We start from the raw sequence: 12,988 nt of genomic DNA on the forward strand, positions 1-12,988 counted from the left end.
CCGTGTTGCCCAATGACAGCCCCAAAACATCACTGCTCTAGAGGAGATCTGCATGGAGGAATGGGCCAAAATACCAGCAACAGTGTGTGAAAAGCTTGTGAAGAGTTACAGAAAACGTTTGGCCTCCATTATTGCCAACAAAGGGTACATAACAAAGTATTGAGATGAACTTTTGGTACTGACCAAATACTTATTTTCCACCATGATTTGCAAATAAATTCTTTAAAAATCAAACAATGTGATTTTCAGTTTTTTTTTTTTTTTTTTTTTCCCACATTCTGTCCCTCATGGTTGAGGTTTACCCATGTTGACAATTACAGGCCCCTCTAATATTTTCAAGTGGGAGAACTTGCAATTAGTTGATGACTAAGTATTTATATGCCCCACTGTAAACAATTCTAGAGCTGCAGATTTTAAATTCACACGCAAGCAATTCCACTCCTTTTCACGATGTTATTGATAATGACCTAAACAGCTCATTTGTGCATTGTCAGTAACTCTCAGTAATTGTCAGCAAACAATATTCTTATATATTAAAATAAATACTATACACATAGTCTTAAAAATTTTGGAGGTGGGTTGCAGAATACCAGCATGAAGTAGCTTCTCTTCATCTACATTTTTTGAACACATAGTGTTATTATAGTTATACGATATGGACCATTTAACCCTGTGTTTTTCAACCGGTGTGCCGTGAGAGATCGTCAGTTGTGCTGCGAGAAATGATCCAATCTTGCTTTTTTATTATTATTATTATTTTTATTTATAACATTGTCGGGAGGAGTTGCAGTAGGAAGGAAGGAGAATGTAATAAGTTCTCGGTCGTGTACAGATGAGGTATTGCTCGTGTCACGTTAAAAAACTGCTCGGATTTCTAGCCAACAGCCACCTTGCTGTCCGCGACAATGTGGACCCCAGCACGTCTACTGTACATCAGTTGATTAGACTCGTCAAGTGTCCATATACACGAAAGTGTCCTTTCATTTTCATCCATATGTGATGACCGTCAATCCTCCCCCTGTGTTTATTCCAACACATTGTGGAGGACAGTAAGGTGGCCGATGGCTAGAAATCCGAGCAGTCCTTGAATGCGACACGAGTCGCTATCCAACAGCACCATGGTGCCAAACAAGTTTAAACGTCATATCCAAATGAAACACCTGTCGCTTCAAACTATGGACGATTTTGCAAAAAACATTTTTTTTTTTTTTTTTTAAGAAAAACTACAAAGGTAAATGAGAAAGCCATCAAAGCTAGTTAGCTTGTTGGTGAACTTGTTGCTAAATCCAAAAAGTTCCATACTGTGGCAGAACAATAATACTACCTGTCTGCAAAGCAATTGTGAGCGAGAGATGCTCCGTCCTGATCGGGCATTGCAAAAGTCCCCCTGTCTGATAGTTCTGAGCTTTTCAAGCCTAACTGCTATTAAAAAAAATAAAAAACAGAGAGAGACTGAGAGCTGTTGATGAAGATTCCTGCCAGGATAACGCTTTTGAGTTCATCTAAACAGGCTCAAGTTCACACTAAGTAAGTATACGGAACTTTTTTTGGTTTGTGGTGTGCCGCGAGATTTTTTTCAATGTGAAAACATGCCATGACTCGGGAAAGGTTGAAAAACACTGATTTAACCGATAACCAGAGGTGGGTAGAGTAGCCAAAAATTTTACTCAAGTAAGAGTAGCATTACTTCAAAATAATATTATTTAAGTAAAAGTAAAGTCATCCAAAAAATGTACTCAACTACAAGTAAAAAATTATCCAGTGAAAGGATTACTCAAGTAATGAGCAACATTGTGGGTAACTGATTTTTAAAAATTTTTATCAATGGTATATTTTTTTCTCTCAGTACAAACTTATCTATATGAACTGTTGTTATAATGATACTGTACAATAACCCATTACATAACTGCATTAAGCCAAACAAATTAAAAAAAAAAAAAAAAAAAAAAAAAATCATTGAATTCCAGTGAGAAAAAAAAAACACAGAAATTAAGCATTATTCTTCCGAAGAGCATGAGTGCCCTCTAGTGGTGGAAATAGTTCCGAGTTTGAAGAGTGAATGGTTACTATTATAAATTTTAAAAGGATCATATTTCCGGTTTTCCGTGATCAATTGTGCCAAATAGAAACTGGGAGAGAAGTTAAAATCCGCGCTTTCGAGTCATGTTGAGGACGGGGCCATGTCAAATAATGCATTTTTTACAGTGCTTTAAAGACACCACGTAATTGAACAGGCTGGCGTGATCATAGAACTCTGATTGGTGTGATGGTTTCATGTGATTATTGTTGCAACGTCTCATTGGTAAAATTGGTAGAGCTACTCTTGGCATCGCTGGCAAAAAATTAATAAATCTAATATGTAAAATAAAGAGGAAAAATGTAACGACTGTTGGGTAGCAAGAGTTGCGTTTTTTCTTCACAAATCTAATCAAGTAAAAGTATAAAGTATGGCTTAGTAAAACTACTCTTAGAAGTACATTTTTCTTAAGTTACTCAAGTAAATGTAACAGAGTACATATAACGCATTACTACCCATCTCTGCTGATATCAAAGCAATACCAGTTTATGCGGTCGTGGACATAACATATTACGGATAATTGTATTGTGACGCCCCACTGGATGCTTTAATAATGATAATTGCAATAACTTCAAGGTTTTCAAGGTTTTTTAAATATTCTATATAAGTTATGGAAAAAGTGGCTATATTGCACCACTGTATTTATAGTTAAAAATCAAAATAGTGCAAACATCAGTCCAGGTGCAAAGTGCCAATAAGGCCCTGCCATATAACATATGATTGACACAATATGCACATTGGCCCAAAACCGGTAATGAAAAACCGATGTTGATATTATCAGATAACATTATAAAATGTTTTTTATGTTATGTTTTCATGTTTTTGGACAACCATATTCTGCAAAAAATATTACTTTAGCTGGATTGCCACCTTTAAAGGAAACCTCAGACTTAAAGACTTGTAGGCCACAATTGCTCTCTTTTACTAAAATCTATAATATTTAGTACATGTTTCAACCTATGGAGGTGCCAAGTTTTATCTGCGCAATGGACACTCGGGGTGAGGACGTAGATTGTCACTGTCACTCGACAAATACTACCAGGATACTGCAATTCCTTCTATGCGACGAGACGTCCAACACATGCGCCCATCGGTTAAATACGGCGAGTACTTACTATTTATGTTTTTATTGAGTCTTTTATTACCTTTTCATTGCCTCAAAATACTTTTTGCATGTGTTTCCCGCTCATACTTTTAAGCATTGTGTTTTCTTGTGGTAGCTTTAAAGCAGATTGTTGATCTGTTGACCACATTAGACACGTAGCATTTTTAAACCACTCTTATTTTATAGTACTACGTTTAAGTATTTTCTTAAGCCATCTTTGGTATGTTCTTTCTGTATGCATCTAAACAAAACAAACTGAAAGCGCATGGTAGTACTTTGGGTGTCAAATTCGCCTATTGTAGCACATTTAGCCAGTGTAGCACATTTCAGCAGAACACCGGTTTCGTCATACTGTCGTCTCATCCCATCTTTCCTGTTCATTTTGCTTTTGCTGCTCGTTTTGTGAAATATCGACAGGGCTGTGACTGCTGTCATGTTCAATAATGTTCCTCTTGGGTTCAAATTGAAAGGATTGAACAGATGACATGTTTATGTCGTCTTTCTATCCGTGGATCCTTTTAATAAGTTTGTCATGTAATGCATGTTGTACCTTTTCTCTCATATATGCAAATTTGGACTACTACGTTATATTATAAGGTATTTACCCCATTATTACTCTATAAACCACCCAAACTACAACCTAAATCTCTGGAATGTCACAATGTTTTCTCATATTTTTTTAACTTCACAGTTATTCTAACACTTTTGTAATTTGTTGCACACGTAGGTAGCCCAATATACAAATCATACTAAAAGGGTTAAATTAAGAAAAAATTAAGCGAACCGCAACTTTCTGACCTTGAGAAGAGAATGCAGCTCCTTCCTCTGCTGGTCCAGTCGCTGGTGTGCGTGCCTCCACCTCTCCTGGATTTCCATCAGCTCCGTCTGCAGCGTGGACTCGGCCTGGGCGTCGGCCGACAGCAGCAGGCTCCTGCCGGCCTCCACCGTCACAATGTAGCCTCCTTGCTGCCTCTGGAGGACTCGCTCGCGTAGCTGCAGAAGCCGGGACAGGGAGAGCGGACCGAGGGGGTAGAGGTTAACTAAGGGAGTCTACGGTGGGTTAGGAATCGGGTGGTTTTTTTTTTTAGTATTGGATTATTAAACGCATACAAGAAATTTGAGTTAGTATTGCCTCTGTGTTATCAATACATACTTGTACGTGATCAAGCAGGTTCCTGGCCTGCTGCAGAGCGAGCGGTTCTCCTCCCGGGTGATGGCCATCCAGCTCGCGCGCCGCATCTTGGAGCCATCGCATCAGCTTCTCGGACATATCGTGGTAGCTGTGCCATTGATGGAGGAGACTGTCGATGATGCCCCTGCGCTGTTGGCCGCGCCTCACAACACATTGCCACTGATTGGCCAGCAAAGCAAGCTTCACACTAAAGTCATCCCTGTTGAAGCATAAACACAATATATTAGATTGTTATTGCTATGATTCAGTACAATTGTGATCGGGGCCCAGGTGCGATGAGCATGAACGTGACCCTCCCGAGTGGACCATCCAATGGGGGGAGAGCTAGGGGACAATTATTTGCAGGATCCTCAATATGATCATCCGGGGTGTGTTTGTTTGCAAGTGGAAATTTTTTTGCGGGCACCTCCAGACAACCAGCCAAGCGGCTTGCAGAGATATTTTAACACATATATATCACAGCTCCGCGCATCATCTTACCTTTCTGTTGGCCCCCCTCCTTACCCAACCACGGCCATTTTACACCCACAAACCGGGTGAGGTCGCACCCCCGGCAGTACAGTAAGTTCCGCCCATGTTATGTCTTTTTATATTTTAGTACTTAAAGTCTATGATTTTCACTCTTGGGGTCACTGCTGTGCGTCCTTGGGTCCATTGAAAAGCGCGTTATAAATCTAACATTCTGTCATTATAACAGTTTCGGTTTAAAGTGATAAGATGTTATATAAGTGTATTTACCCATCATCCACTTGTCCTTGGTCAAGCATACCATGGCCATCGCTGATAATGGCGTAAAGAATTTGCTGGCTGCTGAACATCTCAGCCTGGAACAACTGTAAAAAAGCATAAACATATACACTCCTTATTTCGTTCCTTACTCCTTTTTCATAAAAGTTTTTAACTCATTGGCTGCCTTGACGGTGATAGATGTACAAATGATTACAGTCACAACTGATTGGAAGTCTATCCAGTGACAAACTTTTTCAAATTCATAGCTGAAGGATCAAAACAGCCAAATAATAATTTAATAAATATTATTTTGCATAATTCAAATTAGCAACAGCCATCTAGAGTTAACCCATTTAATACAGTGGTATAAAAAATCTGAAACATTTGGAATTTCTCACATTTCTGCATAAAATCACCATCAAATGTGATCTAATCTTGGTCAAAATCACACAAATGAAAAAACAGTGTCTGCTTTAACTAAAACCACCCAAACATTTTTAGGTTTTCATATTTTAATGAGCATAATGTGGAACCGGGTTTTCCTGCAAAACATCTTGATCAACTTCGAATTCATTCCTCGATTAACGATTGCAAGTTGTCCAGGCCCTGAGGTAGCGAAACAGCCCCAAATCATGATGCTCCCACCACTATGCTTCACGGTGGGGATGCGGTGTTGATGTTGGTGAGCTGTTCCATTTTTCCTCCACACATGACGTAGTGTGTTACTCCCAAACAATTCAACTTTGGTTTCATCAGTCCACAAAATACTTTGCAAAACTTCTGTGGAGTGTCTGCGTGCCTTTTTGCGACCATTAAACAAGCAACTACGTTTTTTTAAGAGGGCAGTGGCTCTTGCTCTTGGCCATAGTTTTACATGTAGTTATTGTGTGCACAGAGATAATGGACTGTGCCAGTGATTTCTGTAAGTCTTTAGCAGACACTCTAGGGTTGTTTTTCACCTATCTTGTTATTCTCCGCTGAACTCATAGTGTCAGAGATGGTTTTGTATCCTTTCCCAGCTTTATACAAATCAGCAATCCTTGATCGCAGGTCTTCAGACAGCTCTTTTGACCGAGCCATGATGCACATCACACAATGCTTCTCATCAAGACATTTCTTACCAGGTGTGTGTTTTATAGTGGGCAGGGCAGCTTTAAACCACTCATCAGTGATTGGGCACACACCTGTCTTAAATTGTTTGGTAAAAATTGGTTTCAATTGCTCTTTCAGTCTCCTTAGGCAGACGGTTCACTTACTTATTTTTCCCCCTTCTGTCATTGTTTGCATGCTATCCTCATTAAAATAGGAAAACCTATAAATGTTTGGATGGTTTTAGTTAAAGCAGACACTGGTTTTACATATTGACAAAAATCAGATCACATTTGCTTGTGATTTTCTGCAGAAATGTGAGAAATTCCAAAAGGTTCAGATACTTTTTCATACCACTGTAATAGACGTCTATCGTGGTCAATGGCGGCGAATGACTTAAGGACACGAGCCACAAAAATATAGTGCATATCTGACCTCATGCTCTCTTTGCTGCTCCAGCAGACTCTGGTAGTTGCCCGAAATCTCGGCAGCCAGTTTGTTCTCTGCCTGAGAGAGGAAGTCCATCCAGGCTTCGCACTTCTGCAGGAAAGTCTGGTGCAGGAGCAGTGCCGCCTGTAGTTTACTGGAGAAACAACATGTTTTTTTTTAGTGCTACAGTAGGGGATCAACACAAAGTAGATGTGCATTTGCAAAGAGGCGTACCTGAACCTCTCGCTGAGCAGCGCAGAGTGAGACGTCCATGCTCGGTTGAGACTCTGCAGACGCTTCAAGTCTCCGTCGTTGAGCGGTAGTCGATACATGACCACGTTGACACGCTCCAAGTCTGGCGAGAGACTGCTCAGCTTGGACAAGGGAGCCTGACAACAACAATGCAAGGTCATTTACAATTCTGATTAAGATAACGTCGTTGGAGAGAGACAAATGTTGTACCTTTAATTTGTCCATGCGTGTTTGAATATCATTAAGTGCTGGAGATCCAAGCTGCTCGACCTCCTTCAACACTTGCGCAGCCTCGGTGTCCGTTTGAACGAGTGTGTCCAACTGGTCCCTGAAGCCCTCGCAGGCCCGACTTCCACACTAGTCAATTAAAATGAATTTTAAAAAAATCAGGGTGCAGAAAAATATACAAATAGGATGTCTTATCGTGGTGTGTAATATTTAATACAGCTGTATGACCGCCATATTGGATGTGGCAGCAAATATGTCAAATATGGCAAATGTACTGCACTTCCTCATGTGAGAACCTCCCATTCATGTTCATATTCACATACGCACCAATATATTTTGGGAAATAGACATGTAGCAAAAATAATTACATTCTCAGGTGCAGGAAAGACTGTAGCAAAGTGCTCGCTACATACCTGCAATGCCTCCTGCTGCCTGTGTAACGAGGGCGGTAGAGCCGACAAGCGATACGTCAGTGACATTTGGTCCGACTGCAGTGCAGCAAACGAGTAGGCGTCCACTCGGCTCCTCAGCTGTTCTCCCAAATTTTGCAGCTGCTGCAGGGAATTCTGCACAGAATCCTGCTCACCAAGACAATCCTGTAATACCAGTGACATAGGTGGAAGTCAAGCCATAGTTTTTATAGGGTAATACAAGTATAGATCATGTGTGGTAATTTCAAACTATGGAAAAAAAAGTATTCTACATTATAAATATATAGTAACAAATGACAAGTTAAACCAAGGGCGTAGGTTTGCATAGGGACGGTAGGGACATAACAATACCAACTTTTCAGGATTCTCAAATTGTCCCCACCAATTTTTAAGCAACCATATTTGCATTATATAATGAGTTCTGTCATATAGGTGATTTAGATTCTCTTCCCGTATGTTATAAGGAGAGAAATGACCCAACCATTATTAATGGAATTATTTCATTATGTTCAGACTTACATTTATCCCTTTTCACTTGGCCAATGAGAGTCCATTTTTCTCCCAAAAACGCACGTTTGATTGTCTGATGACACGCCCCCCCCATATGATTATTTTTTGTATTTCTGGATAGTTTAGATATTATTAACACGTTTGAATTGTGTACGTTATGTAATTTAAGTTGTGTTCAAATATTACTCTTTAAATTTCAAGTAAAATCCAGACATTTATTCTGCAAGTTCTGAAAATATTTCTTTAGTAGTTTTTGAAAACAAAGGTTTGAATCGAACGGTGTATCACCAGAACCAATACATAAGAAAGTAAGTAAAATACATTTCTTTTGCAAAGATCAATTAGGTTCATATCACCCAATCTGTATGGTCTTATTAATGTCCTGTCCCCAACAAAAAGTGTTCACGCAGGTTATGCTGTTATATGGTCCCTACCAATGTTGAGACCAAACCTACGCCTTTGGACTGTACTAGTATAATAGTTTGAATAATAGCATAGAATGTTGCATAAATTCATCAGCACAACCAAACAACCTTCACGTGAGCCTCATCTTAGCTGGCATACAAGCTGAAAACATTAAAGAGTCTGGTAAGAGTATTAAGGCGAGCATTCCAAAAAAATCCCCCAGCAAGGAACGCAAGCCCAGCAGGACATGGGATGACCCCTGTTGTGTAAATCAGGGGCCTGTCTCTCCACTCTCTAAAGGCTTTTGTCCGACTGGACGTTGACTAGATTCAGGCACCGAGAGGGAATAGGGCCATTTATTTTTCTCAAAGACGAGGTCTGTAATAAATCAGCAGAATGAGACACGTAACGGTTTTGTCTGGACTCCCACTGAGGCAACCTTATAGTCTCCTTGTACCCTGTGTACTCACGTCACAGTCCTTTATCCAGGCACTACTCTCCTCTTCTGTTATGTCCCTGTCGGTGGCGCTCTTCAGGAGGCTGTCGGCACGCTCTTCCTGCCTCTCCACGGCTTTCACACAAGTGCTAAAGAGTTCTTTGAATTGGTGCCACAGCCCCAGCAAGGCTTTACTGCTCCTGAGCTGCTCTGAGATCTGCTCTAGTAGATCGTTCCACCTGAGAAAATTAAAGCAAAGGTTAGACTTTCCGCTTTAATAATGCAAAGAGAATGTTTTTTTTTGTTTATTTTCGGGTGTGTCACCTCATGTTGACATCTCGCAGGGCTCTGTTAAGTGTTTCTGCAACACACGGGTGGCATTCGGTGAGAAGCTGCTGGGTTACTGAGCCAAACTTGAGTAGACTGCTTTCCTGCTTGTCCATCTCCTCTTGCAGGTTCTAAGTGGTACATCAAAGAAGAAATCTGGTTAACCTTCAGCAGATCTTGACAAGAATTATCCTTATCAGACATTTAAAGGTTCAAATTCCTAAAATGTTGTTGTATTCTGGACTCCTTTGTAAAATAAAATACTTGACTACTTTTTCTCAGTTTTTTGCGTGAATTACTTCCTTAAAGTGAACCTCGGACTGAAAGACTTATAGGCTCTAATAAGCCACAATTGTTCTCTTTTACTGAAATATGTTATTAGAAACACTTATATTATTGCCATTGATTTAAAAATCTTTAATATTCAGTGGATTTTTTGACCGACGTAGGGCGCCATGTGTTACGCGCGCAATGCACGCTGATGATGCGGTTGGGCTGGACTGGAGAATAGCTGTGCTAGCTAGCAAGCGGAGAGCTATTATAACAACTGGCATTATTTTGTCACATTCTGCTACTGGTCAGATTGTTTTGTTACTGAGTTGTGGGATGCGTTCCCAACGTCGTACCTGCATCTAATTCCAGCTCATCAGCAGTGTCTTTAAACCGATCCTAGGCGGCTTGCCGAGAATTGACTTGCTGCCATTTGACAGTTTGTATATCCCTTCGTTTCTAGTTGCATCATTGCCTTGTTTTTTTCTCCTTTGTCTGCAACTCACTGTGGTTTTCCTTTGTTTTTTTTTGTTTTTTTTTTAAATTCCGACCTACTTTCACGGTCGCTTTTTGTGTCTCCCTTTTCGCAATCACGTGTTGTTGTTTTTTTGTGTGTATTCCATAAACCCTTTTACGCAATCCCTCTGTTATTGTTGTCTGCTTGCTGTCTGAAGTGAGCCACATTTTCTAATTCCGTGGTCAAGCAAGCTGCACTTTCTTTTCAGATGTGTTTCGCTTTCAGGTTATACTGCAGACAGACAACGCATGTGGGTTGCAATTGCTATATAAGGAAAATCATGACTTCAACATTACGTGGAAGTATAGTCCTGTGGTCTACGCGCCTGTCTTTCGCACGGGAAACGCTGGTTTGAATCCCGTTGGGAGACCTTCATTTAATTGCTTTTGTGCTCGTTTTGTGAAATATCAACAGTGCTGTCCTGCTCATCACTTGTCCACTCAAGTTCAAATTGGAAGGGCAGAACCGACGACATCTTTATGTAGCCAAAGAGTGACACTGTTTTGTTTTTTTTTGTTTTTTTTGAGACTGTGGTAGCCCGGCAGCGCCGCCTAGTAACGTCACTGCCCAGAGTGCATTGCGTCGTCAACAACAATGGTGACCTACTAGTTAACTAATTTTACAAATTTAATTAGCACAAAAACATGAAGAGGGGTTTTAATATCAAATTATTATAACTTATTTTATTTATCTTTTAAGAATGACACGTCTTTCTATCCATGGTACCCTTTAAATAGCTATGACCAGGGTTGCACATAAGTGGTCCGCATGCCCGCATGCGTACTGGACGTAGACAAACGCGCTGGCCCTCAACGGCTTCCATACGCTTTTGCGTACCGATGGCTGACCACTGTATTTGCGGCGGACACGAGAAAATAACTTCTCAAAATGTCGAAGAGGCAGGCCACACTGAGTAATTACTTCCATGTTCCCCCGCCCCCGTCAAAAGACAGACAGACGACAGAGACGTCACCGGAGCTACCGAAAAAAAGGACTTTTGCTCAAAAGTGGCTACAGGAGGTACCATGGCTAGAAGCAAATGATGGTCGCACGGAAATGCGTTACAAAATGTGCCGTGAGAATCCCAATGTCTTCAATAAGAGCAGCGCATTTTATGTAGGGTCAAAGAATTTGAGCCATCCAAACTTTGAAAAGCACGAAAAAAACAGAGAGCATGTGGCAATCAAGCAAACTATCGATGTCAAACAGGACCCCACTCGCCCTATGGACATGTGGCGGAATAGGGCGGAATAAAGGTAATGAACAGCGACATGCACTGACAAACGTGTTTTTGCTCGCATTTTACAAAGCTAAACATGCACGTTCAATGAGGTCTTATGAGGAGGACATCCCACTTTTAAAAAGGCTTGGAGTTAATGTGGGAGCCGCATAATGCCCTTTATTTTGAATTGGTGCTTTTATGTTTATTTCTTTACATTTCACTTCAAAGTAATGGCAATTTTGTTGTGCCAGTTGATAGTTAATCAAGCATTAATTGTTAATATAATTAAAGTTCATTGGCTCTAAGTAAAGCTTGTCATAAATTTATGGCAACAGGCGGGTCGGCTATCAAGCTCAATGAGGTTAAAGTTCATTGGCTCTAAGTAAAGCTTGTCATAAATTTATGGCAACAGGCGGGTCGGCTATCAAGCTCAATGAGGACCAAGTCACATCTCCAGGTCCTCCTCTGAGAACCTGGGCAAAAAAATTATGTGCACCCCTGGCTATGACACTAGTCACGAAAGGTTGTGTGCCAGTTTGTGCTGCACTCACCTCAAGGCTCTCTACCTGCTGCTGCACAGCCTCCAAGGAGCCACTGATGAGATGCAGGCGTGACACACAATACCGACCCTCCATCAGGTACCCATCTATCTCCTCTGCGGCACGTCTGTACAAGGTCCATTGTTCCAGCACCGAACGCAAGCTCACCTTCATCTGACTTATCTGCGATCGTAACGCTTAATTACAGCACAGAAAGACAGCAAATCAATGATTGGTTAATGAAGGAGCTTACCATGCGGTCCAAATGAGTCCAGGATTGGTTGAGTTCCTTCAGGGTTTCCTTGACAACAGCACATGCTTCTCCTTTCTTATCCTGGATGAGCGCGTTTCCTCGTTCCTCAGCCTTTTCTAAATCCTTCTCTTTCTCCTTCACAAGTTCTTCCAACTCCTGGAAGGACAAAAACATTTACTGCTGCTCAGTTATACATTTACATTACATTAGATGCATAAACCTACCTGACAATCTTTCAGTGCGTTCTGCACTGACGCAACATCCTCTATCCTATGTCTCTTCTTCAGTTTCTCCTCCTGAAGTGTCAGCCATGTTTTCAAGGCCTGCACTCCATTCTCATGCTCGATCCAACTTTCCAAAAGTCCTTCTAAATGCTGTATCTAAAAGAACACACACAAAAAATCCAGACAATTCAATGCCAAGTCAATGCAGTTGACAGAAGAGGATAAAACATAGCTTACCTTTTCGGTGATGAGCCCTTGTAATATCTGCCATCGTCTGTTCATAGCTCCCAGGCTTTCGGCAAAGTCGGTTTTATCATTTCGCTTTCCTTCAACATCTTGACTGCTGATCTGCAGTACCGACTGATTGACAAAATCCACAGTCAGCTGTTTGCAGGTTAGGTCGATACGGAACCCCTGTGAAAAAAGAAAAAAGTTCCTGCCTGTTTACTCTGTCTTTTAATACAACACACCATTGAGAAAAAGGAACTGAATGTGTTTTCTTTTTACCTTATATTTTTGCAAGAAGTTCTGGACAAAGTCTGAGCCTACAGCTCCAGCTATTTTGTCCTGGTCTTCATTTATTATATTCTCCATAAGCAAGATCCAGCTGATGAGCTCGGCGATGGCGTGTCGTGACGCTAGCTTTTCCATCTGCAGCTAAATGACAAAAGGTGCAAAACAGTTATGATGATACAAGGGCGTATGTTTGGTCTCAACATTGGTAGGGACAATATAACAGCATAACCTGCATGC

At 40.9% G+C, this 12,988-nt stretch overlaps 1 protein-coding gene across 10 annotated transcripts in view; it reads right to left on the reverse strand.

Moving 5' to 3' along the window:
* Positions 1–12,988, reverse strand: part of syne1a (spectrin repeat containing, nuclear envelope 1a) — a 273,050-nt gene that overhangs the window by 48,345 nt on the left and 211,717 nt on the right. For 6 of the 10 annotated variants that reach the window (XM_057822040.1, XM_057822039.1, XM_057822043.1 and 3 more), the window contains 14 exons: positions 12,743–12,892; positions 12,473–12,649; positions 12,236–12,391; positions 12,012–12,167; positions 11,771–11,941; positions 9,208–9,341; positions 8,918–9,122; positions 7,515–7,697; positions 7,084–7,230; positions 6,856–7,010; positions 6,628–6,775; positions 5,113–5,207; positions 4,336–4,573; positions 3,981–4,232 (listed from right to left, as the gene is read on the reverse strand). In XM_057822040.1, the coding sequence (XP_057678023.1) occupies positions 3,981–4,232; positions 4,336–4,573; positions 5,113–5,207; positions 6,628–6,775; positions 6,856–7,010; positions 7,084–7,230; positions 7,515–7,697; positions 8,918–9,122; positions 9,208–9,341; positions 11,771–11,941; positions 12,012–12,167; positions 12,236–12,391; positions 12,473–12,649; positions 12,743–12,892 (2,367 nt within the window). The remainder of the gene's footprint in view (positions 1–3,980; positions 4,233–4,335; positions 4,574–5,112; positions 5,208–6,627; positions 6,776–6,855; positions 7,011–7,083; positions 7,231–7,514; positions 7,698–8,917; positions 9,123–9,207; positions 9,342–11,770; positions 11,942–12,011; positions 12,168–12,235; positions 12,392–12,472; positions 12,650–12,742; positions 12,893–12,988) is intronic. The other 4 variants (XM_057822046.1, XM_057822045.1, XM_057822044.1 and 1 more) reach the window with 1 other exon arrangement.

This window comes from Corythoichthys intestinalis, chromosome 19, assembly GCF_030265065.1.
Source record: "Corythoichthys intestinalis isolate RoL2023-P3 chromosome 19, ASM3026506v1, whole genome shotgun sequence".
Classification (NCBI taxonomy): Eukaryota; Metazoa; Chordata; class Actinopteri; order Syngnathiformes; family Syngnathidae; genus Corythoichthys; species Corythoichthys intestinalis.